The 24629-nt window shown below is 42.0% G+C and overlaps 1 protein-coding gene across 1 annotated transcript in view; it reads left to right on the forward strand.

Annotated features, from left to right (window-relative positions):
• Positions 1–20933, forward strand: part of RD3 (RD3 regulator of GUCY2D) — a 56604-nt gene extending 35671 nt beyond the window's left edge. The window contains exons 2-3 of the mRNA XM_089677801.1: positions 5491–5789; positions 19479–20933. Of these exons, the coding sequence (XP_089533927.1) occupies positions 5494–5789; positions 19479–19776 (594 nt within the window). The 5' untranslated portion in view covers positions 5491–5493 and the 3' untranslated portion in view covers positions 19777–20933. The remainder of the gene's footprint in view (positions 1–5490; positions 5790–19478) is intronic.
• The last annotated feature ends 3696 nt before the right edge of the window (positions 20934–24629 follow it).

Below are 24629 nucleotides of genomic sequence, written 5' to 3' on the forward strand. Positions count from 1 at the left end.
ATGTCTTTTTCCCCTTTGTTAAAATACCAATAAAATATTTGAACAAGAAATAAATAATAATATATTCTGGCCATTGAAATTAATTAGCGCCCGGTGTTAAACTTGCCCAGTGTTAATGTGTGTTTAGATGTGTTTAGGCACGTCAAGCTTTTCTTCTTTCAAAACGCTGCTGCTCGTTAACACGCCTCTTTTTCTGCTTCTAAGCGCATGTAAACTCCTATGTAGCGTGGGCACTTAGGCTAACACTGAAGAATGTTTAGAGGCAGAAAAACCTTCAAACACTCGTGGCATATTTAATGCGCACTGTGCATGAGGCCATAGACTCCCAAACCTGCAACATTTCCTACAGTGTCAGGGAGGCTGGTTAAGTATGTGTTAATTTAATACACTCTTTTGTCGGTTAATTAAAATCTAGTCTGTTATCAGTTCATCACCCCAATGATTAACACTCAGCTTCTCAGTTCTGTGTCATGTGTAGGTGGTGCCACACGTGGACGGATGATAGTCTTTGACTGTGAACAAAATAGTTTATCAAATCAGAGCTCTAGCACTTGTGAGGATCTCAGTTATATATAGAAATCCAGGATTAACTGTAATTGCCAGGAGCAGAGAGTCTCTCCAGACGGGGTATGCTAACCCACAAAGAAGCTTAAAGAATCTCTCTGTATTAGATTGTTTAGTCATTCACAGATTCAGGTTCACAGAGTTTAATAGACCTCTAATACGTCTGTATACCATACCAACCAAACGCGCAGCATCCAGACTTTCATAAACTGAAGTGTGCTACATCATAACCAAGGGATTGAACTATGAATTAAAACAAGGCATCCTCTGACTGGCTGAGATGGAGAGGCAGGTGGAGGTCATCTCAACCACTTGACACAGGCCAATTCTGATACTTTTCACATACGTGTAAAAATCAGCATTTGTTACTAGAAAATTACTTAGAACCCCCAAATGAAATACATTTTCTGAAAGCAAAGGAAAAAAATTTTGGTTGTTGCAATTTTTTATGTCACATGATATTTGTGCAGAGGTTTATCAAACACAAATTTTTTGGAAAAAATACACTTTAATGAATTTTAGTACAAAAAACTAAATCTAATACCCTGCTGTTCGGTAAGATATAAATGATGATGTTACGAAGAATAAAGAGATACCTAACATGTCACGCTTTAAAGTTGTGCATGGAATAGCAACAAACTATGGTGTAGCATCTTCTATCATTTTCTACTCCCAAATCAGTTCCTCCACATCCCCCCTCCCTCTCTGTTGACTGACACGTGGTCCCTGGATGCTGAGCTCAAAAAGGCATCAAGACCCAGCGGGGGAGCTCCTGGCTATAAACCCCAATTAGCCTGGCCCCCATATGTCTGCGAGACTCTGCTTGGAAAAGGATCGTAAAGCCATAAAACCAAGTTCTTCACTAAGCTCAAAGACATTCCAGGTAGTCGTAAACCAGACATCACATTCAACATCCATTTTCCCCTATGATTTCATATCTTGGAATATGCAAGACTTACATAAAAACTAGGCATATATTCAGACTGGTCACTTTAATACAAGTCATCTGATATATTACACCCCCTAGCTGACATCTACAGGAGAGCAGAAACTGATATCTCCTTAACCATCCCAGCAGGTATGTCATATTTCATATCTAGACGTTCAGCAGATGATTTTGCGTATTAATCTACCGGTGAATAGAATGTTACATGTACCTAGGAAAAGTTATTGACCATAGTATAATTTGCAAGGGATTTGGTCATAGCCTGAGCTCCTCGCCTACAACACCCCTCCTCAAATGAGGTAATTGGTTCTCTGCTTTAAGGAGACACCCTGCTGAGTTCCTAGAAAAAGGCTCTTATGCTTGGCGTTAAGCTAAGCTGAGTTGAGTTGAAGTTGAAGAAGCTGCCTTTTAACATCGGAACTAACTTTGAGAGATAAGGCCCTTTTGTTCGGACACTTAAAAGCTGCTTAAACCAAGGCTGACAGCAAGTACTTTATCCCTCTAAACTTCTTTCTGTTACCTATTTGCTGTGTTATTGCTCTCTGTATATTTATATATATATATTGGCTACATCTTTTTCTGTAAATATTTTTATTGCACCCTTTTGACCTTTTAGTAATAAATCTTACTTTCTGAAAGAGTTGAACTGTTTCTAAAGCTCTTTAATGCAAACTAAGAACCCCTGTCTCTGAAGAGCGCTACTGTGTGTGTTTAACCCTCAGTATACCCTGCCTGCGGTGACATTGGTATACAGACAATTATTCAACCATCATAGTGTTATTGCTGATATTGCCGAGTTTCCTCTTTCTCTGTACAAAAAGGAGGTGGTGGCAGTGTGAAGGGTTAATTGCGTAATTAACCTGATCCAGTAACAATTGCTCCCAGGCTGCAAGTACACAGATTGTGGACCATTAGCTGGAAAATCTTTGTGCAGGGTGCAGCTGGACATGGCATTGTTACACACGTGACAGTGCAGTTTTAGATTGGCTACTCCTTCGGTCTGAGAAGGGCTGGGGTCTGACTTCGCAATCGTCACATATGGTACTTAAAAATCTGCACAGGTGACATTTTAAAAGCCTTTAGGATTAATGTACACTGCAGCTGATAAACTCACATTCAGGAGCTTTTCTGCGTTTTTTTCAACAGCCCCTGAACTCTCCCTAATGTTTTCCTATGTGTCCATGTACACTATGTCATTTACAGATGTTTACAGGCAGTTGAGTTTACAGTCGTTTTTTTACTCCTGAACGCACCAAACTTGTGTTCAGGAGTAGATTTTATCAGCATTTCAAACGCCAAACACTTGTAAAAGCGGCTAACCACGTTTATAAGCGTTTGCATTTAGAAGCGTTGTTTATCTGTTCCATATACAAATGCTGTCCACAGCCTTTTTTCATCATCAGAAATGCATGCAAAGTGTTTTCCATGTATTCAAATGGACCCGGTACACCAGCGCAGTCAGTTCCAGGTTTTGTGTGAAGGAAAAAATGGTAGAATGTGCCGCATTATGCTCATGATGGGATCCATAGTGAATACAACCAGAAAAGACAGGGCATCTCAACACATACTGCTCTCTCTGCTTCTCCTCTCTCTATTCCTCTCAAAATGTCTGAAAAAGTAAATTTTTTACTGTTTTTCAGTGCATTCTAGGCATTTTGGAAGGTCTCCTGGTGTTATCTTTAAAAAACGCTTCTAAACGCAAACTCACATAAATGCAGTATGCAAATGCGGCTAAACAGACATTTTTTAACCTATGTTTTCCAGCAGTCAGTTTCCATTGTTCAGAAGTGTTTTCCACACGTCCCGTGTACATGAGCTCTTACGGGTTACCAGTTTAGAGTTACACAGGATGTCTGGTTCTAAAATGATTGTGCTCACTCAGATGTTTGTGGTGATACCTCACATGTGTAGTGCAATTGTTGTTTACATATGTGTGCAGGACTGATGTGCTCGTTTGCATGGGGGGGCTTGGACACGTTACATTTTAAAAAAAAATTATTTATTTTATTTACATTTTTTTTTACACTCTCTTTAACTTTTTGATCAACTTTATTGCTGTTGAATGAACAACATTCCTTGTGATTGCATGGGCAGTGGACACGTTTCAAGAGTGCACCCTCAGGCTCTCTGTTTATCAGTGCACTTGCTGTTTATTTTGAAGCTTGTCGCACAATGCTCAAAAAAGTACATGAGTTGCACATTTACGGTAACTATTGAATTAATTGGGAGAACCTGACAAATACCTGAAAAACAAGCATGCAATTACTTGCCTCACTTTCACCTACTAACTAGCTTTCCATTGGCTAGAACAAAAAATCTGGAAGCCTGAAAATGCTTGAAAAACACGTATCAAGGCGCATAAAAGACACAACAAAAATGCTTGAAGAAGCTCAAGTGTGAACCTAGCCTAAATCACAAAGCTTATTACTTTTATTATGCGCATCCATTCACCAGCCACTTTATTAGGTACACCTTCCTAGTACCGAGTTGGACCCCCTTTTTCCTTCAGAGCTGCTTTAATTCTTTGTGGTGTAGATTCAACAAGGTATTGGAAACATTCCTCAGAGATTTTGGTCCATATTGACATGAGTTACTGTTGCCTTTCTATCATCTCGAACCAGTCTGCCCATTCTCCTCCTGCCCATCTCTGACATCAACAAGGTATTTTCGTCCACACAACTGCCACTCACTGGATATTTTCTCTTTTTCGGACCATTCTCTGTAAACCCTAGAGATGGTTGTGTGTGAAAATCCCAGTAGATCAGCAGTTTTTGAAATACTCAGACCAGCCTGTCTGGCACCAACAACTATGCCACGTTCAAAGTCACTTAAATCCTCTTTCTCCATTCTGATGCTCGGTTTGAACTTCAGCAAGTTGTCGTCACCACGTCTAGATGCCTAAATGCATTGAGTTGCTGCCATGTGATTGGCTGATTAGCAATTTATGTTACCAAGCAATGGAACAGGTGTACCTAATAAAGTGGCTGTTGAGTGTATGAAGGTACATTGCAAACGAGTCTTATGATAACTGTCCTCCAAAAAAATGATATTTCTTACAAAAAGAAAGTTTACAATCTTACAAGTTTTATATCATTTTGTAACTATTTCTAAAAAAATATATACATGATACTGTGTTTGTAAGCATGCTGAGATTCCTCATAAGAAATCACAGCAATGCCTCTGGGATGCCCAGTAATGGATGTTTATACAAATAGGAAGAATGTTAATTGGACCAACTAGTTGCAAGTTTATTTTGATGTCATCTGTTGACCTTAGAAGGTCAGCAGAATCAGTCAGTTTAAAAACTCCTCTAGGATATTGTTTTACTATATGTTTCTATTTAAATTATAAAATAAAACTATATGAAATGTTTACCAGACCCCCTATCTCCCCACAGTAGCAAGGGGTATTTCAAGGTACCCAGAGACTTGAGGTCCAGCTAGATCTGGTAACAACTGTCATGTCTGGGGGTGATTTATAATGCCCCAGACACCCCTAACTTAACCCTGGAGAAATAACAATCAGCCCTGTTAGATGTTTTCTGATCAGCGCTATTGTGTCCCCCAAAATTAAAAAATACTGTATAATTTTGGGGGACACAATAGCGCTGATCAGAAAACTTCTAACAGGGCTGATTGTTATTTCTCCAGGGTTAAGTTAGGGGTGTCTGGGGCATTATAAATCACCCCCAGACATGACAGTTGTTACCAGATCTAGCTGGACCTCAAGTCTCTGGGTACCTTGAAATACCCCTTGCTACTGTGGGGAGATAGGGGGTCTGGTAAACATTTCATGTAGTTTTATTTTGTAATTTAAATAGAAACATATAGTAAAACAATATCCTAGAGGAGTTTTTAAACTGACTGATTCTGCTGACCTTCTAAGGTCAACAGATGACATCACGCATAAAATTACATGACAGGTGATAGTTGATGTCACCTGTGATTTTTTTTACATTATGGTACTTTTGTTTGCTTTAGGTAATGGCACTGACGTCTTGGTTCAGGTGGAATGACTCCAATTTAAGACTATCTCAGAGGAACCCCTCTGACATGGTGGTGGATACACTTATGATGGAACTCAGCTGGCAGATGAAGCAGGCCGAAAAACAGCATCGTGAGAAGGAGAATGAGTATCGGAAGATCAAGACTGGGGTGGACTACAGCTGGCTGGTTAGCTACCCAAAGCACAATTATGACATCACTCCGGGAGAAAGGCTACAGTTGGAGGAGTCCTGCAGCAAGATCCACCCATCCTACTGCGGGCCAGTAATCCTCAGGTAAAAAGTCTGCCTTTTACGCTTTTTATTTGCATAGTTTGCCCAACAGGTGACAAGTCAACAGTCTGAAAAAGGTGGTCTCTCAACCACTCCTGAGCTTTGTATTGCTAAACCCAGCCCACCTATGGCAACAAAATTCAGTGATAGCACCCAGATTTGGCACTGAAGAGCCTTTCATTGGAAAGTTAGATGGTTTGGGCTTGACATTGGGGCAGGACTTAGCCGCAGGGTCAAGGAAGTAAAGCCATTAGCATCAAACTATACCTAAAATTAAAAAGGCACACAGAGGAGGTTTTTCCAGCTAACTGTAGTTTCCAACACTTTGTGAAAATGTTCTTAGACAGAACTTTTAGTAATTAGAAGGCCGACAGGGTTACTTTAAAATACAGTCACATAACTATTTAGACTTAAAGTGACACTAAACTCTGGTTTACTGTAAATAGAAAAAAACTATTCAAGTATGTATTCTTAATTTAAAAATGTACTTTGTATTGCTCTCACTTTCTTCAACATCTCCAAATGTATTTGCTTTTGCTGCTGTGCTACAACTTTCTGTTAGTGGGTGGCTACATTTGTTCTTCATGGTCCCACTGTACATGTAAGAACATAGCCACCCTCTCTTGCAAGATGGCTAATGGACCGTTATTCATAGTTCCTAGCCCATCATGTCCTGTTTTGACAAGTTATTAGCTCTAGACAAGTTCTTTGATTACATGACGTTGTGTAACATGATCATAATGGTCATTTTGACATTTTTGGTGGTGTTCAGTTTGAGAAAGTATATCCAAAGCCAAAACATTTTGGACATAGTAGTGGGGGGGTTAAACCACTGTTAGGTTTTTATTTTTTTTAACATCTGTGTTTTATTAGAGAGATTCTCCTTTCCTTCCTGTTCTGTAGACTTAATGGTTGAGAGGATAACTTTCTTATGACAGGGATATCTCCTCGTAGTTGTCATAGACTACCCCCACTGGAAAATGTATCCTCTATTCCAGGTTTTCTATTGGCAATTCAAAATTTGGTGTTTTACCCTTATTTTTAGTCCTGGTGACATTAGTGATCAGGAAAATTGGAGAGAGCGAATCTCCGTAATAGGGACACAGACAGCAATAAAAACCTGGCAGTGGTTCTATTCCCTCCCCAGTATATAAGAACAAATTGCCTTTAGTTATAATTTAGAGTGTATATATACCGTGCCAACTTTTCTTATTTGCTTCCTTTTGGTCCTCTAAATATACTATGTAAAGCTTGTATGTTATATCTGCTGGATAAGTGCAAATAATTCCTGTTGATTTTGCCAGAAATGTTGTGAGCTGATAATTGAGCCCAGATTTCTCTTCACGTCTTGTTCTGCCTCATACCCATGAAATAGACAAGAAATGGGGAAATTGTCTCTCAATTCCTGTTCTGTCAAGTAGGCAGAACATAAGGATAAATCTTCCAAATTGGGTCACATACAGGAATAAAAAGTTGAAAAAAAAACCACTTCCAAATGTTTTTGCTGGAGTTAAGCCTTAAGTAGAAGGAAAGGTTAAACTATAAACTAACTTTTAAATGTGGCTTCCCCTGCATATATATCCTAATAAATTGCAATGTAAATTAAAATACTATTTTAAAGTTTTCTATGCAGTCACATGAATCCAAAGCTTTAACTCATTTGTGGAAATGTGGAGGGCTGACAACACTCCTGAATTCCATGGAGCAGCGTCATCCATTGCTTTAAGCCAGGGGTCCACAAACAAGGGGCCAGTAAACAGTCATACAGACTTTGGTGGCTGGACTGTGGCCAGTAAGAGTAGAAAATGCCCCAGCAACAGTGGGAGTAAGCAACGTCTTGGGCTTGATGGTCAGTGGGGTTTAAAAACTTACACAGAACCTGTGGTCAGCAGGAGGAGGAATAGTGCTCCATTGTCAGTGTCAGCGGGTGGAATCGTGCCCCATCATTGGTGTCAGTGAGAAGAATAGTACCCCATTGTTGGTGTCAGTGGGAAGGATAGTGCTCCATCATTGGTATCAGTGGAAAGCGGGAGGAATCATGCCCCATCATTGGTGTCAGTGAGAAGAATAGCACCCCATTATTGGTGTCAGTAGGAGGAATAGTGTCCCATCGTTGGTATCAATGGGAGGAATAGTGATCCATCACTTATATCCATGGGAGGAATCATGCCACATTGTTGGCGTTAGTGGGAGGAATAGTCCCCCATATTTGGTGTAAAAAGAAGGAATAGTGCCTCATCATTGGTGTCAGTTGAAGGAACAGTGCTCCATAGTTGGTTTCAATGAAAGGAATAGTGCCCCATAGTTGGTGTCAGTGGGAGAAACAGTGGCACATATTTTTTTTTATCAGACAATTTTTATTTAAAACCAACTAGTTTCCAATTTTTCCTTATAAAAACATAACAGAAAAAAAACACAGATCACCAAAAGGGAGAGCAATAAAGGTATCTGCCATGCTGGACAGGACCTTAAAGGCCCATCATTGGTGTCAGTGGTAGGAATAGTGCCCCATAGCTGGTGTCAAATTAAGAAATAGTACCCCATAGTTGGGGGTAGGTGGGAGGAACAGTGGCCCATTTTGGTAGCAGTGGAAAGAAGGGTGTTCCATCATTTATAAGAGTGGGAGGAATTTTTCCCCACTGTTGGTGTCAGCAGAAGGAATAGATCAAAATGTAGTTTTCCCAACGCACTTATTCCTGGCTGTAAATAGTGCTTGGGTGCTGTAGTGACCTCTGGCTGGGAACCGCAGACAATCCAGAAAGAAAAATGTCAACAGCACACCAAGAAATCCTCAAAAGGGTCCAAAGCTTTATTTACTATCAACAGCGGCAACATTTCGGACCTGACTTGCCTGACGAAGGGGCCCTCTGAAACGTTGACGCTGTTGATAGTATGTGTCAGGGTTCCGGGTATGACCAGAGGTGTGTGGACCGACACAGGGAAACACAGACTTCAGGTATAGCGTGTAAAACAATATAATTTATTAAGGGCAACACAAACATAAACGCAGTGCAACAAACCAAACCCAAAACTAACACAAATACGTACAACAAGGTGCAACAAACCCAAACCTTAACTGATATATATAAATATGGAGAACAACGTAGTCAGGTGGGCAGGGTCGGTAGCTAACGGGCAGACAAGGTAAAAGGAGTAGGCAGAAGATTGGTCAGGAGTAGCCGAGGTCGGTGCAGTCAGAGTTCAAGCAGAGTCAGGATCAGACAGGAAGCAGACAGGATGCAGGTACAGGGGCTCATGGGAACAATACACCAAGGCCCTGACTGCAAGCCTGGCCATTCCTTAAATACACCTCCTGCAATCAGCCTCAGGTAATGGCTTGACTGCAGGAGTGAGCTTCTGGCTGCTGAGAGCACCCGCTGGCCAGCCCTGTTACTGCAGCCCACAAGGCAGGTGAGTCCCACCACCATTGGCGAGTCCATTCCTGACAGTATGTGACCACTAAATAAAGCTTCGGACCCTTTTGAGGATTCCTTTGTTGTGCTGGTGATATTTTTTCTTTCAGCAGAAGAAATAGTACTCCGTCATTGGTGTGGGTAGAAGGAACAGTGCCTCATATTAGTGGAAAGAATAGTGCCCCAAGGGCTGGATAAATGTGAGCAAAGTGCTGCAGTTTGGAGACCAATGCTTTAAGCTTTGAAGAATCCACTCCCACCAGCCGCATAACAAGGAGTTGGAGTTGCACCTCTTTGGGGAGCACTGCCAAGGCAACATTTAAAAAGAAAGGAAATGAAAACTAAACTTTAAAGAAGTTGAATAATGAATCGGGTGCCCCATGGTTCAAATTACCATGAGCCTTTGTGATCTCTTTGGGCTTACACACATGTGGACCAGTTTTTGGAAATGTCTCCTTTCAGTCTAACTTTCTCAGAACAAATATTTGTGGGCCAGTTAACAGCGATCATCCTATCAAAGCCGTTGTCAATGTTTACAGCTATATTTAGAACTAGAAAACAATCTTCCATTAGGAATCTTTTTTTGCAAATCATCGGGCTACAACTGTGGTTTGTAATTTTCTAACATCGTCATGGCAACCGAGAACTGGTCAGACTCATCATGAACACATAATTTAATCTGCCATCGTCCTCACAACAAATACTTTAATTCTTCAGTGTAATGAACACCAGTGTGGGGCATGATGTCTTAAGGATGAGTGATAAAGAGAGATGCAAACAATGAATTTCCTGTGATACTCGTGGTTAAAAATAGCAATTTCTGTAAATAATGTGGTTTTGGGTCGTTTTTCTTTTTTTTCCCCAATTTATATGAACTTACACTGATGAGAGTATAGTAGTAGGTCGGTGGTTTATTTCAGAGACGATAAAACATCCAATCAGAGATGAGCAAAAGCTGTTCATTTTGAGAGGGATTTTGCCCCAGAACTTAGTGAATGAGGGAGTAGAAATACAAATTCTTTGGCAGGTAGAGCAGTTCTCATATACAGTATATACACTCACCGGCCACTTTATTAGGTACATGTGTTCCATTGCTTGGTAACACAAACACTCGGCATCCCAGAGGCATTGCTGGGATCTCTTATTAGAAAACTCAGCATGCCTACAGACACAGTATCAAGTATATTTTTTTAGAAATAGTTACAAAATTATATAAAACTTGTAAGATTGTAAACTTTCTTTTTCTAAGCAATATTGTTTTTTTTGCAGGACAGTTATCATTAGACTTGTTTGCAATGTAACTTCATACACTCGACAGCCACTTTATTAGGTACACCTGTTCTTTTACAATGGATTTTATTATAGAATACACAACATCAGAAAAACAGTCATGAACAAAATTACTGACCAACAAATATAAAGCGTACAAGTTTTCTGATGAATAATACAATAAATGCACTGAAGTATGGACAAGGAAATAAACTGAGTACACAAGCGTAGTATATGAAGAGAGAAAATAAAACATAATAATTTGCAAAAATGACAGACAATTAGAGACCAGTGAATTAGTAAACAAAGATCAAAGGTTATCCGCATACAGAAGACAGGAAAAATAGAACACGGAGCCCCACTGGATGCACATTGGTACTCCATACCCAGGACTCCCAACGAAGCCCAACATGTAGATATAATATTGCTGATATGGTTCTTAAAAAAAAAAGTTACAATCGCACAAAATATCTAGGTACAGCTGTTCAATTGCTTGGTAACACAAATTGCTAATCAGCCAATCACACGGCATTTAGTTGTGGTGAAGATGACTTGCTGAAGTTCAAACCGAGCATCAGAATTGAGAAGAAAGAAGATTTAAGTAAGTTTGAACGTGGCATGGTTGTTGGTGCCAGACAGGCTGATCTGAGTATTTCAAAAACTGCTGATCTACAGGGATATTCACACACAACCATCTCTAGGGTTTACAGAGAATGGTCAAAAAAAGAGAAAACATCCAGTGCGTGGCAGTTGTGTGGAGGAAAATGCCTTGTTGATGTCAGAGGTCAGAGGAGAATGGGCAGACTGGTTCGAGATGATAGAAAGGCAACAGTAACTTATGTCAATATGGACCAAAATCTCTGAGGAATGTTACCAACACCCCTTTGAATTTATGCCATGAAGAATTAAGGTAGTTCTGAAGGTAAAAAGGGGGTCCAACCTGATACTAGCAAGGTGTACCTAATAAAGTGGCCAGTGAGTGTGTTTAGCTGTTTGCCTGTAGTGAGGGCTGGATAACCGATGAGGCAGAGTGGGCACCGGCTTATGGGTCCCACTACGTTTAATAGCCCCGCGACAACAGATCAAAATGATATTGATTCGACCTTGAAAGAAAATATAATGAAGCTTTCTTAAATTGATTATAAAAGATAGAAAAAATGAATCAACTCAAAGAAACGAACACCACGGGGCCGCACTCTGTGAGTGAATGGACACAAAGAGCAGCGGCTAAGGAGTGAGCCTGCTTAGGTGCCCCCATAGCAAGCTGCTGGAGATGGAGGCACTAGGCAGGAGGGAGGAGCCAGGAGCACCAGCAGGAGACCCAAGTAGAGGAGGATCGGGGCTGCCCTGTGCAAAACCACTGCACAAAGCAGGTAAGTATATCATGTTTATTATCTTTAACCCCTTGACGCTGACGTCACAGAAATATGTGGCCTCATAGAACTCCGTGGGGCCGCATATTGGCGTACCTGTCCTTGTGCTGGAAGCGCATCACACAGCGCGCTCCCAGCACAAAGATCAGGGTGTCACTGAGAGCCCCAAGTCCCGTTCTAACGCTTCCGAGTCACAATGATTGCTGTGATAACGTCTGATTGGCTATCACAGTGGTCAGTCACTGTGAAGCACGCCCCCCCCCCCTTGGTTTTTTTTCTCTCTGAATTGAGGAGAGATATACATTGTATCTCTCTCTCTCTCTCTCTCTCTCTCTCTCTCCTTGCAAAGAGAAAAAAAACAACTGTTTGTAAAATAAAAAAGATCAATAAATAAATATTAAAAAATAAAATAAAAAATAAAGAACAAATATCTAGATCAAGGTTTGATCTAGTTCAGTGCCAAATTTAATGTTTGTGTCAAAGTCAGGGTCAAAGGTCGGAATTTTTTTTTTCTTTTTTTAATTGGTATCAGTGTCAGTTAGTGTCAGTGTGTTTTAAGTAAAAAAACAAAAAGCAATATGCGCACTATTGTTTCTGGGCTGTAATACAGGAACAAACAACAAATAACATGCACATATATGGTATCGCTGTGATCGTCAAGAGCTGGAAAATTTATTTTAGGTTTTTCTTTGGTGGTAGGTTATGGTAGTAACAAGAAAACACACAGCTAATTTAAAAAATATATATATATTTTTTACTATTTTGGGCCAGTTTTCCTTTTATAATAAAAACAAATCAGGAGCTATCCATTACCATGTACCACCAAAAGAAAGCCCAATTTGTCCTGAAAAAAACAAGGTATAATTCACCTGGATGTACAAAGTAGTTGTGATGATATTTATGGTTTTACTAACACAGGTCAACATTGTAAAACTTTACTTATGTTTATAGGATTTGTTTTAACCTTAGGTGTGAAGAGATTAAACAAAAAAAATCCGCCTTAAATATCATTTTAGGGTAAAAACTATCCAATAACTGTTTTTCAAAAATCTACCACTGTATCCCCAGCCTAAAACTGGCCATAGATGGATCTTCTTTATTTTCTTTTTTAGCCAGCTGACTGATCAAAAAATACTGAACCAATTCCCCCATCCACACATTCGATGTGGATGGAGGAATCCCCCTGCTGTGCTATTGTATTTTGATAGTGGTACTCCTCCACAGCCAGAATATACTGCTCAGTGCTGCAGCCGTTTGACTGTTTGGGAGAAGTCTACCACTAGATCAACTCCTCTTGAATGGGAACGATAGATGGATTGAAATTTGTCCAGTTACTGCTGAACTGGTCGAGTTTTGATACATGTATAGCCAGCTTTTGACCCCTTTCACTTGGGATGGACTCTGCTGGCGATCCTCTGGCTATCAGCAGGTGATCTGTCTGCTGTTTCCCTGCTGAGAGGGGGATGACATGGCCCATTGTCCTCTATGGAGGCGGATGGCATGGCCCATTCTCCTCTATGGAGGTGGATGGCACGGCCCATTCTCCTCTATGGAGGCGGATGGCACGGCCCATTCTCCTCTGTGGAGGCGGATGACATGGCCCATTCTCCTCCGTGGGGGCGGATGACACGGCCCATTCTCCTCCGTGGAGGCGGATGGCACGGCCCATTCTCCTCCGTGGAGGCGGATGGCACGGCCCATTCTCCTCCGTGGAGGCGGATGGCACGGCCCATTCTCCTCTATGAAAGCGGATGAGACGACCCATTCTCCTCTATGAAAGCGGATGAGACGACCCATTCTCCTCTATGGGCAGTTGGATGTAAACAGACCTGCTGTCTGTTTACACCCAATTGCCCTCATATCTGCTCCAACCAGACGGATGGCAACAAACTCCCTTTCCATTTGCTATTGCCAGACAAGATTGGAGGTAGCTGGGTATAAACAGACAGAAGTCCGTTTACATCTGATTGCCCATAGAGGAGAACGAGGGGTCCAGTTTAGCCTGCTTGAAAGAGGCCCTAGGCCTCTATGGGCGGTTGGATGTTAAAGGACCTCCTGTCCGTTTGCACCCAACTGCCATCCAATCCAGTCTGCTGGATGAATGGAAAATGGATCCCCATTCATCTGTTTTTAGTGGATAGGATCAGATCAGATGCAGGAGGGTATCCGTTTCATAGAAGATAATGGAGGGTCCGATTGGGTCCACCTAAAAAATGCAGGGCGGACTCGATTGGCTTCCCCATGTGAAAGGGGCCTTAGTCACTGACTGGGTACAGTGAATTTAAAAAATGTTAGCAGGTAAAACATTTATTTTGTGTGCATGTATGGAGCCAACTGGCTGGAGTTCCAGTGTACATCACATCTACAAGAAGGACCATTGTGTGTAGGTGAGATACAGGAGGGACGGGTTCTGATGAAGGACAGTTGGAGGCAATGTGACCGATCTTTTGTTCATTTCCTGTTTTGCAGCTTGTCCAGGTGCTTATTAAAAAACAGGCATAACGTGCTTTGATTACGTTTGTGATTTGTGTAACAAAGAATCAAAAGTCCAATCTTGTGCGCTTCACCTCTACTGTTTAGGGTGACTTCAATTGGATCGGAGACAGTATAATGAATGATGAAGCTTAGACAGAGATGAATAGATTCATTAAAAATCCAAAGTGAGATGAATCACTCCTTTTATTTCAGAGACATAATAAAGTAGCAGTCTATAGAAACATGAAATGTTGAGCTGTACCTTCATTTGTCTAAGGGCCTAGCAGGGGTGGACTGACAACTCATGGGGCCCCCGGACAATAGGGGATCATGGGGCCCCTGTGTCCTTGCTCAAACTCAAAAAAGCCTGTGAAAAAGGTACCAGGGGCATCTCATGGGGCCCCCTATTGACCCCGGGCCCTCGGCAGTGCCTGAGCTTCCAAATGGGCAGTCCGCCCCTGAGCCTATTCACACCAGATGCTTTGGGCTGCGATGGGTGGCATACCCAGCACAGTCCCCACACATGTACAATGCAAAGTGCCTTATGTCCTATTTGGTCAATGCAGTGACACCTAAAAAAAACAAAACAATTGTGTCCTGTTCACACTACAATGCTGCCATGATGTGCGTTGCAATAAAATGCAACATGTATGCGTTTTAAAGCCATGCAGGTAATGTGTGTAAAACAAAGGTCAACGCAATGCAATGCAATTAAAAAAAAGTTTGCTTTGTGATTTATTTTGTCTCCTCTAACCCACAGGATGTGATATCACAGGAACGCAGTGCATTTTAATGAGTATCATTGCACGTCAAAACCAGGGGCGGACTGACAACTCATGGGGCCCCTGTGTCAATGCCCACACTCAAACCACACCTAAAAAAGCATATGAAAGGTACCAGGGGCATCTCATGGGGCCCCCTACTGACCCCAGGCCCTTGGGCAGTGCCCAAGTGTTCGAATGGTCAGTCCGCCCCTGGTCAAAACATGCCTTAGCACAAGTCAATGTGCCTTAAAACGCATATAAAATGGATGGCAATGTACATGCATTTTCCCTGCATTTTTATCACAAGTCAGTGAGAATTCAGCCTGATAAAAACTTTCCTGATTGCATATAGCCCTCCCATGCTGGCTGGAGGAGTGTGGGACTATCTGTTGAGTAGCGAGGCGGCAATCCCGAAAAAGTTGTCAGCAAGTGAGTGACACATTTACTAGCTACCTTTCACTGGTGACTTTGCACTAACGAGAGGGTCGCTAGTGTGACATGAAACTTACACAACTGAATGACCAGAGGAATGACTCCTCCCCCTCCCACTGCACAGAGAGCTTTTTGTCACGTTTCAATCAGAGACAGAGCGTCTGAAGGCAAACAGCTGCTTCTGTGCTCTTTCTTTAACAACCCCATAATGCTGTTTGATTCTTTTGCCATAGGTGCACCCTTAACAACTTGCCGCCCTGCCACTGTAGAAATACGGCGGCAGGGCGGCACTGGCAGGCAAAACCACGTTTTAAAACGTGTGTTTTGTAAACAGATAGGGGGCGCGTGCGAGGCGCGCCGCTGCCCTATCTGTCCTGCCGATCACCACTGCGGATGTCAGTCGCCGGGTCACAGCCGCTCCTTAGTGGCTGTTTCCTGGCGATCGGCGGTACACAGTGACAGAGAGCACAGCTGCAGTAGCTGTGCTGTCTGTCACTTCCTTGTCAGCTTGAGGACAAGCTGATCGAGACAGAAGAGTTTCTCTCTCTCGATCAGCCTTGTCCCGTCCAGCACACACCCCCGCCCCCTAGTAAAACACTCAGATAACCCTTCCCTGCAAAATAAAGTTAACCCCTTCCTCCCCAGTGCCATTAGTACAGTGTCAGTGTTTTTCTTTTTGCACTGATCACTGTATTAGTGTTTTTGGGGATGTCAGTGACCCCAAGTCAGTACCCCCCAATGTCAGAATGTCTGCCGCAGTCCCGCCATAAGTCGCTGGTTGCTGCCATAAGTCCCTGATCGCCGCCATAATTCGCTGATCGCCGCCATTATTAGTATAAAAAAACCCCTAAAAATCCCAGTACCTTTCCTGCCATTTGTAAACGCTATAACTTTCACGTAAACCAATTAATTTACACGTATTGGGTTTTTTTTTAGCAAAGACATGTCGCAGAATGCATTTTGGCAGAAAGTTATGACTAAATTTGATTTTTGCATTTTTTTTTTACTGGACATATTTTATAGCAAAAAGTCCAAAATATTGTTTTTTTTTCCCTCAAAATTGTCAGCCTTTTTTTTTATAGCGCAAAAAATAAAAACCGCACAGGCGATCAAATACCACCAAAAGAAAGCTCAATTTGTGGGGAAAAAAAGGATGTAAATTTCATTTATGTACCGTATTGCATGACTGCGCATTTGTCCGTTAAACTAGCGCAGCGCTGTATAGCAGAAAAATGGCGTAAGTTGCAGTATCTATACCATAGTTTGTAGATGCTATAACTTCCACACAAAGCAATCAATATACACTCATTGGGATTTTTTTTACCAAAAACATGTAGCAGAATACATTTTGGCCTAAATTTATAACCAACTTTGAGTTTACTATATATTTTTTTATAGCTGAAAGTAAAAAATATTTTCTTCAAAATTTTTGGCCTTTTTTTGTTTATAGCGTGAAAAATAAAAAGCGCACAGATGATCAAATACCACCGAAAGAAAGCTCTATTTGTGTGAAAAAAAGGACGTAAATTTTGTTTGGGTGCAGCATTGCATGACCGCGCAATTATCAGTTGAATTAGTGCAGCGCCGAGTAGCAAAAAGAGGCCTGGTCATTAAGGGGGGTAAATCCTCCTGAGCTCAAGTGGTTAATTTGTTTGTAAAGCACCCCCAAACCTTAAAGGCTTGTTCACACCATAAGATGCATCAGAGGGCCTGTGTTTTTTGTGTGTTCCTTTGCATCTGTGTGCAAAGGAGCCCATTAAAATAAAAGGGCTGCCCTAAGCATGTGAAACATGCATAAATAGTGCAGGCACAATTTTTAAAATCAGTCTGCACCAAATTGCACGGTACTGTGTTACCATGTGTTTTGGCAGGCGTGAAACGTGTGTGGTACCCAGATGCATGGAGTGCCATTAAGAATTAGGACATGCATGTTCCTACGTCACACATCATGTGAACAAGCACGTAAAGTTTGTTTAAATTAGAACTATAGCAAATCCTAAACATGACCTTATACAGCTTTTTAAAACATACTTCTGTAATGGTTTAAATACATGGTGATCCTGCCAGTGATCAACATTGTTACCTTGCATCAGACTACACCCACTGACGCGTTTTGCCCTTTCTAGCACTCAAGCACACAGAGCTGTCTGGTGTGCGGCATTTACCTAGGCTCTGTTATACTGCATTGGATTGGCACATATGCCTGCACCTTATTTTGATGAGGGATCATCAGAGCCATACCATCCGCGTTCCACAAAGTATATAGCGGCTTATACTATAATATCAATGTGCAGCGCTAATAAACATGTGTTATAATCAATGATGACCAGTGTGATTGTAAAAAAGAAAGGAAACATCATAAAACAAGAAATAGGGAATTGTGAATACTCCAAAGAAGAATCAAAATGGACGGTATAACAAATAAATGAAAATAAATAAGTCCTCTAAATATCATAATAGTCCCAAAAATAGTGGTGTGATCAAATCAACAAAATGTAGTGACTTCTGTGACGTCCGCACTGCACCTCCATCATAATGCACTCACCAGAAGTATGTAGCAAGCAAGCCCAGAGCGGAATGACACTAAGGGGTGTTCCTGCTTGTTCCTCCTGCCGGTGACCTGGTTGAAGGTGGGATCTCTCCAGAAGCCAGTGATACACCAAATGAACAATCAAAAGTAGAGTAGCCAAGTCTCCATCTCCAGCTAATGGTAAACCAAGGAAAGGGATTCCGCCTACAGGGCAAGCTCATAGACCGAACCCAGAAACCAGGGCTTAAAATTTCAAGTCCTGAGCTACTAACCAGGCCTTAGAGTTACTCGCCGCCAACAAACACACACAGAGACACCTGTACGCACACACAGACATGTACACACATGCACAGAGACACATGTACACACACAGACACATGTATACACACACAGGCATATACAGACACATGTACATGCACAGAAATACACATGCACACGTACACACACACATACATGTACATACATGCAGACACATGTACAGATACACACATGTACATACACACAGACACATGTACAATTGTACATGCATACACAGACACACACACACACAAACATGTACGCGTACACACACCCCCATAAAAAGTTGCAGTACTTCATTGTTCACTCACAGATCCGGGTACTGCACTCTAGGTGGAGGCAGAGAGCTCAGCACACACTCCTTGCTTTGCTTTCACTGCGCTCAGCTATTGAGCAGTCTGACAGCTCCCAATGCCAATGACAGATCCGGCCTGAGCTCTGAGCCTGCTCAGCAAGACGGCCCTGGGGGACACATTAACCCCCACCATAATTTCCACTTGCCATTGGCGAGCAGGTGAGTGGAAATTTCAAGCCCTGCCGGAGACAGTGTCATATAGTGTAGTATGTTTTATTAAAAAGATAGCAACCACATGGAGCATAAAATCATCAATGGATAAAAAGCACTTACAAAGATAGCTGCGGGACCATCACATGGATGTGGCGGCGTGACATAAGCACATAGGCTCTTCCCTGATGCGTTTCGTGTGCACACACGTTCAAAAAGGGATCCACCTAGTGCTGTACACTGCTGCACTCATGTAAATGTGGATGTCTTGTGCATCATGGTTTACCCACACATGCACTTACCGCATTGTTACCCAAACACAAAAATGGCTTATGCGCAGTTAAACACCGATGCACAAGCCATCAGTGTTTACATGTGTATGGCCACATAGAGCCATTCACTTGTATGGGTGGCTGTACATGCCACCTGTGGCTCTCCAGATGCTAAAAAGCACCAGGAATTTTACACTAGATGATTTGGTGTCATGTCCATGGTACTTTAATCAAATATCAGCTTGGGGTGGAATTGCAGAATATGCAGAAATTGCAGGCTATTCATACCTGTTGAATACAAATAAATGAAATATTACTTTTGAGTGAACTGAACCATTCATGATCTTCCTTCTCTTGTCCAGGTTTCGTCAACTGGTAGCAGAGTATGAGCCTGATGTCCAGGAAGTCCCTCGTCTCTTCCGATCAGTCTTGCAAGAAGCGAGTGAGAAGATGAAAGAGGAGGAAGATGCAAAGAAACTGGCCAGGCAGTGGAACACCAAGCGAGCCATGAGCTTGTCTCTCACCACCTTCAAGTCTCGAGCCAGGATCTATCCTTTTGCCAGTGACATTAAGACCATTTCTGAGGACGTTGAACGGGAGTTAGAGCCCACCAGACGTGTGTGGAGCATGCCAGAGTTCCGCACTACCAAAGAGGACTAAAGTTCTTTCAGCACACTGGGGTGCAGAGAATGTGAAAACCAATATGAACAATTTTGGCCTTTTTTGCACTTACTGAGAGATAAGATGTTACAAGAAGACAATAGAAATAATGTTTGAAGAAGACAATAGAAATAATGTTCTTTTGAACTAAAGTGTTATTTTTAAATTATTAGTGATTTTCTTTTGTTTTGTCATAGTGTAGTATCTTAACTTCTGAAGTGGAACTCCAACCAAAAAGGTGTTCTATTCTTTTCTGGGTGGAATGGACAAAGGGTGATGGGTGGCCAAGTCTTTACAACTCTCCTAATGACTGGGATGGCTTGGGCTTTGCTGCTAGCTAAGCTTCCTGTGTCATATACATAAGGGAATTCTCTATATATTTCTTCCTATAATCCAATGAAGGGTGTGTGACACTTAATTAGGACAAGCATACTTCGAAGAAACCTGTGCAGAGAGAAATACATCAGCTGACCTCACTTGGAAGATGTTGGTTGCCTGGCTGTCATGCTAATCAAATGACTTCAGTTCTTTCTGGTTGACCCAAATGGGGAGTTCAGGGGAGGTTCACTTGCCCCATTGCTGTCCATGGTCATTGACACAAAGGGGTTTATTTACTAAAGCTGGAGAGTCCAAAATCAGACTCCCTTCTGCATAGAAACCAATCAGCTTCCAGGTTTCATTGCCAAAGCTTCATTGAACAAGCTGAGGTTAGAAGCTGATTGGTTTCTATGCAGAAGGGAGTCTGATTTTGGACTCTCCAGTTTTAGTAAATAAACCCCAAAGTATTGAATGTAACAGATGACTCTTGTAGCTTGGAGACAGAGGTGAGAGGCCCCCTGAGGTTTGATAGTTGCTGTCCTGTCAACGGGCTATGATCAGGATGATGGTAGAGGCTTTCTTCACATGAATACAAATATAAAATACAGATCCCTGTAGTTGTTTAGATTGCTTTTACAGGGCTCTATTATGTGATATTGTTGTGCAGATTAGGAGACAGTTTATGTTATGATTGTTGGCAGAGCAGCAGCTATCAGGCTTCAGGTGACCTCTCACCTCTAAACACTCAGGGCCTAGTCTTCCTTACAGTACATGAAGATAAATAAGGACCAAATATCTCATTTCTATACTTGTCAATTATATTAAAGTTTGAATATTCATATGTGATCCTCTTTAACCCCTTCCTGCCAACCATCAAAGAAATTTTAACACCTGAACCAGGAGAGGAGTTTCATGGGCTGCCCGATCAAATGATCATTGAGAGTGCCTGTTACCATCATCACAAAGTCAGTAGCCCATCCTACTAGCTCCAAATTGTAACTCTGTGACTAGAAGCTGTTGGTGCCACCGTAGTCCCAGTATTGGTGGCACACAAAATGGCAACAATATGTGGAAACATGGAGTTAGACCCACCTTTGTTCTACCATATACAGTTGTGACCAAAATTATTCAACCCCCACTGAAATTGAGTGTTTTGGCCAGTTTGACATTGCTTTTGATCATTCAGTCATCTTGCTTACATTTACATTAAAGAGGCACTTGTAGGTCAGACAAATATAACATAACAGTTATAATGAAATAACCACAAATGTCTTTTCTGTGCTCACAGCATTATCAGTTTTATTCAACCCCCAAGTGACATTCAATCTTAGTACTTAGTACAGCATCCTTTTACAGTTATAACAGCTTTTAAACGTGAAGCATAGCTTGACACAAGTGTCTTGCAGCGATCTACGGGTATCTTCGCCCATTCTTCATGGGCAAAGGCCTCCAGTTCAGTCACATTCTTAGGCTTGCGCACTGCAACTGCTTTCTTTAAGTCCCACCAGAGGTTCTCAATCGGATTTAAGTCTGGTGACTGCGATGGCCACTCCAAAATGTTCCAGCCTTTCCTCTGCAACCATGCTCTAGTGGACTTGGAGGTATGCTTGGGATCATTGTCCTGTTGAAAGGTCCAACGTCTCCCAAGCCTCAGGTGTGTGACGGACTGCATCACGTTTCCATCCAATATCTCCTGGTACTGAAGAGAATTCATGGTACCTTGCACACGCTGAAGCTTCCCTGTACCTGCAGAAGCAAAACAGCCCCAAAGCATGATTGACCCTCCACCATGCTTCACAGTAGGCAAGGTGTTCTTTTCATCATAGGCCTTGTTCTTCCTCCTCCAAACATAGCGTTGATCCATGGGCCCAAACAGTTCTAATTTTGTTTCATCAGTCCACAGAACACTATCCCACAACTTTTGTGGTTTGTCCACATGGCTTTTGGCATACTGCAGTCGACTCTTCTTATTCTTTGGAGACAGCAAGGGGGTACGCCTGGGAGTTCTGGCACGGAGGCCTTCATTACGCAGTGTGCGTCTTATTGTCTGGGCTGAAACTTCTGTACCCACATCTGACAAATCTTTTCTCAGTTCCTCAGCAGTCACACGGGGACTTCTCTCCACTCTACGCTTCAGGTAGCGCACAGCAGTCGAAGTCAGCATCTTCTTTCTGCCACGACCAGGTAGCGTTTCAACAGTGCCCTTTGCCTTGAATTTGCGAATGATGCTTCCTAAGGTGTCTCTTGGTATGTTTAACATCTTTGCAATCTTCTTATAGCCATTGCCCTTCCTGTGAAGAGAAATCACCTCTTCTCTTGTCTTCCTGGACCATTCTCTTGCCTTCACCATGTTTGTAACCACACCAGTAAATGTCTAGAAGGAGCTGAGTATCACAGTCATTTTAAAGCTGCCTAATTGGTGCTTATTATGCTTGATTGCTGCTCGGTGACATCCACAGGTGTTTTCAATACCTGATGGAAAGCACCTGTATGAACCTCTGTTCTTCAGAGTGGTAGTCTTTAAGGGGTTGAATAATTGTGGCAATGAAGAAACCACATAAGAACCATTTACTACTGTATTACATAAACAATTGATGTCATTTTAGTTGCATTTGGGTAGTTACAACGTCCTTGTAGGATTTGATTCTGAATACAATTCCAAATGTACACTATAGTCCCTAAACCCCTTTACAGCATTGGGGGTTGAATAATTTTGGTCACAACTGTATATTGTGCATGCATACAAGCATGTGGGGGCCATACAAACTACTGAGGACCACTTTGAGTTGCTGCAATGAAATTTTCACAAAATGGACTAGTCTGCTGCATGATTTTTTTCACTTTGATTTTCAGGGTGTCTGAATTCAGTTCTCTGTAGGTTGATAATTTTCATTTCCACAGACGATGGGGCATCCTTACATTCCTCCTATATTACCCAGTCCATGTCAGTACAGATATCCAGCAGGAGATTTTCTCCATTGAGATCTGATGTGTTTTCAAAGTTTTCCTTTAATTTATTTGAGCAGTGTATATACTGTATGTGTTTGTACAGCTGGTGTAAAGGTGGTAAGAAGAACAGCAGGTACAGTTTGAGGCTCGAATATGGGAACAGATCTGTAAGGTCACCAAGAGTTACAAAGACACAGCATAAAATCAAACTCTGTCCACTCCACCCCAAAATGAAAAAGGTTTTGCATGGCATTCTTTGAAGTATGTTAACCTTTGTTCCTTGTAATGTACAGGGCACATACATAACTAGATTGCCAATAAGCAACATACATAGACATTCGGTGTCTCCACACTGCCTATTATTGGATTCCTATCATCTGATTTACAATTGTTTTATACTTTGCTGGATGTTCTATAGGACGTCTCCAGTTGTTTTTATATATTGATGTAAATTTTGTTTGTCAAACTGGACAAAATAAATCTGTGAACACATTGTAAAGAAAATATTGCTGTGATCTTGAAACTTAAAGCCTAAAGCAGTGTACACATGGACCAAAAATTAGCCGAAAGTGGTCGGGTCGGCAGGAACTGGCCGACTTTTGGCCTGTGTGTACAGTTCCTCATCCAACAGAAGCCTGTCTCATAACCATCTTTTGTCGAACGAGCATGCTGGAAAACCAGCAGCTGATCAGTGTGTCCTGGTGGGGGTGCAGTCCCCCTGTCAGAACACAATAGCTCAGTGGGGGGGATTGCTGCACTAACATTGGATGCTTTAGTACAGTAATCTGTTTTTAATTCATTTCACTGGGTTGAACAAAAAAAAAATTCCTGTTTGGTGCCCAGTATAACTTTAGGGCCTCCAGCATACAAAAGCCTCCCACGCTGCTGGACTTCCTCCAACTCGTACAAAAGGGTCCCTTCTAGCAATAGAGGTGGGTGTTCCTCTCCTCTTCTTTAAAGAATGAAGTTCAAGTAGTGACATAGATGCAGTCCTTTGCAGCATTCGGCTTGGGGAGGGGTGTCTATGACACCCCAGGCCCACAGGAAGTAGGTTGAATAATGTTGAGTGTCAGCCAACCAAAAAGAAGGCTGGTAATAAAAGGAGGACAGAGAACTGGTGACATGGTGATGGGTGGCCATTTCTCCCTGATGCATGAAGGGAGCAAAGGCTGGCCGATGTAGTCCAATCTAATAGAAGAGATACTGAAGCTCAAATTGCTGAAAACGTTTATGCTGGTTCTAATAGAAAGATGTCAGAACACACAAGGGGTTATTTATTAAAACGGAAGAGTGCAAAACCTGGTGTAACTCTGCATACAACCCAATCAGCTTCCAGGTTGTGTTGCCAAAACTTAACTGAACAAACTGAAGCTAGAAGCTGATTGTTTACCATGCACAGTTGCACCAGTTTTAGTAAATCCCTCCCACAGTGCATCATATAGTGATGCACATAAGGCTGCCAGGGTACTCATGCTGAAACGTGTCCACATTCAAAAGTACCTACAATGGGCACGTGAGCTTCAGAACTGAACCATAGAGCAATAGTAGAATGCAGCAGCAACACATAGGGAGAAACTTTTCTATTA

This window comes from Staurois parvus, unplaced genomic scaffold (assembly GCF_062004578.1).
Source record: "Staurois parvus isolate SC_StPar_1 unplaced genomic scaffold, SC_StPar_1.0 ptg000192l, whole genome shotgun sequence".
NCBI classification, from domain to species: Eukaryota; Metazoa; Chordata; class Amphibia; order Anura; family Ranidae; genus Staurois; species Staurois parvus.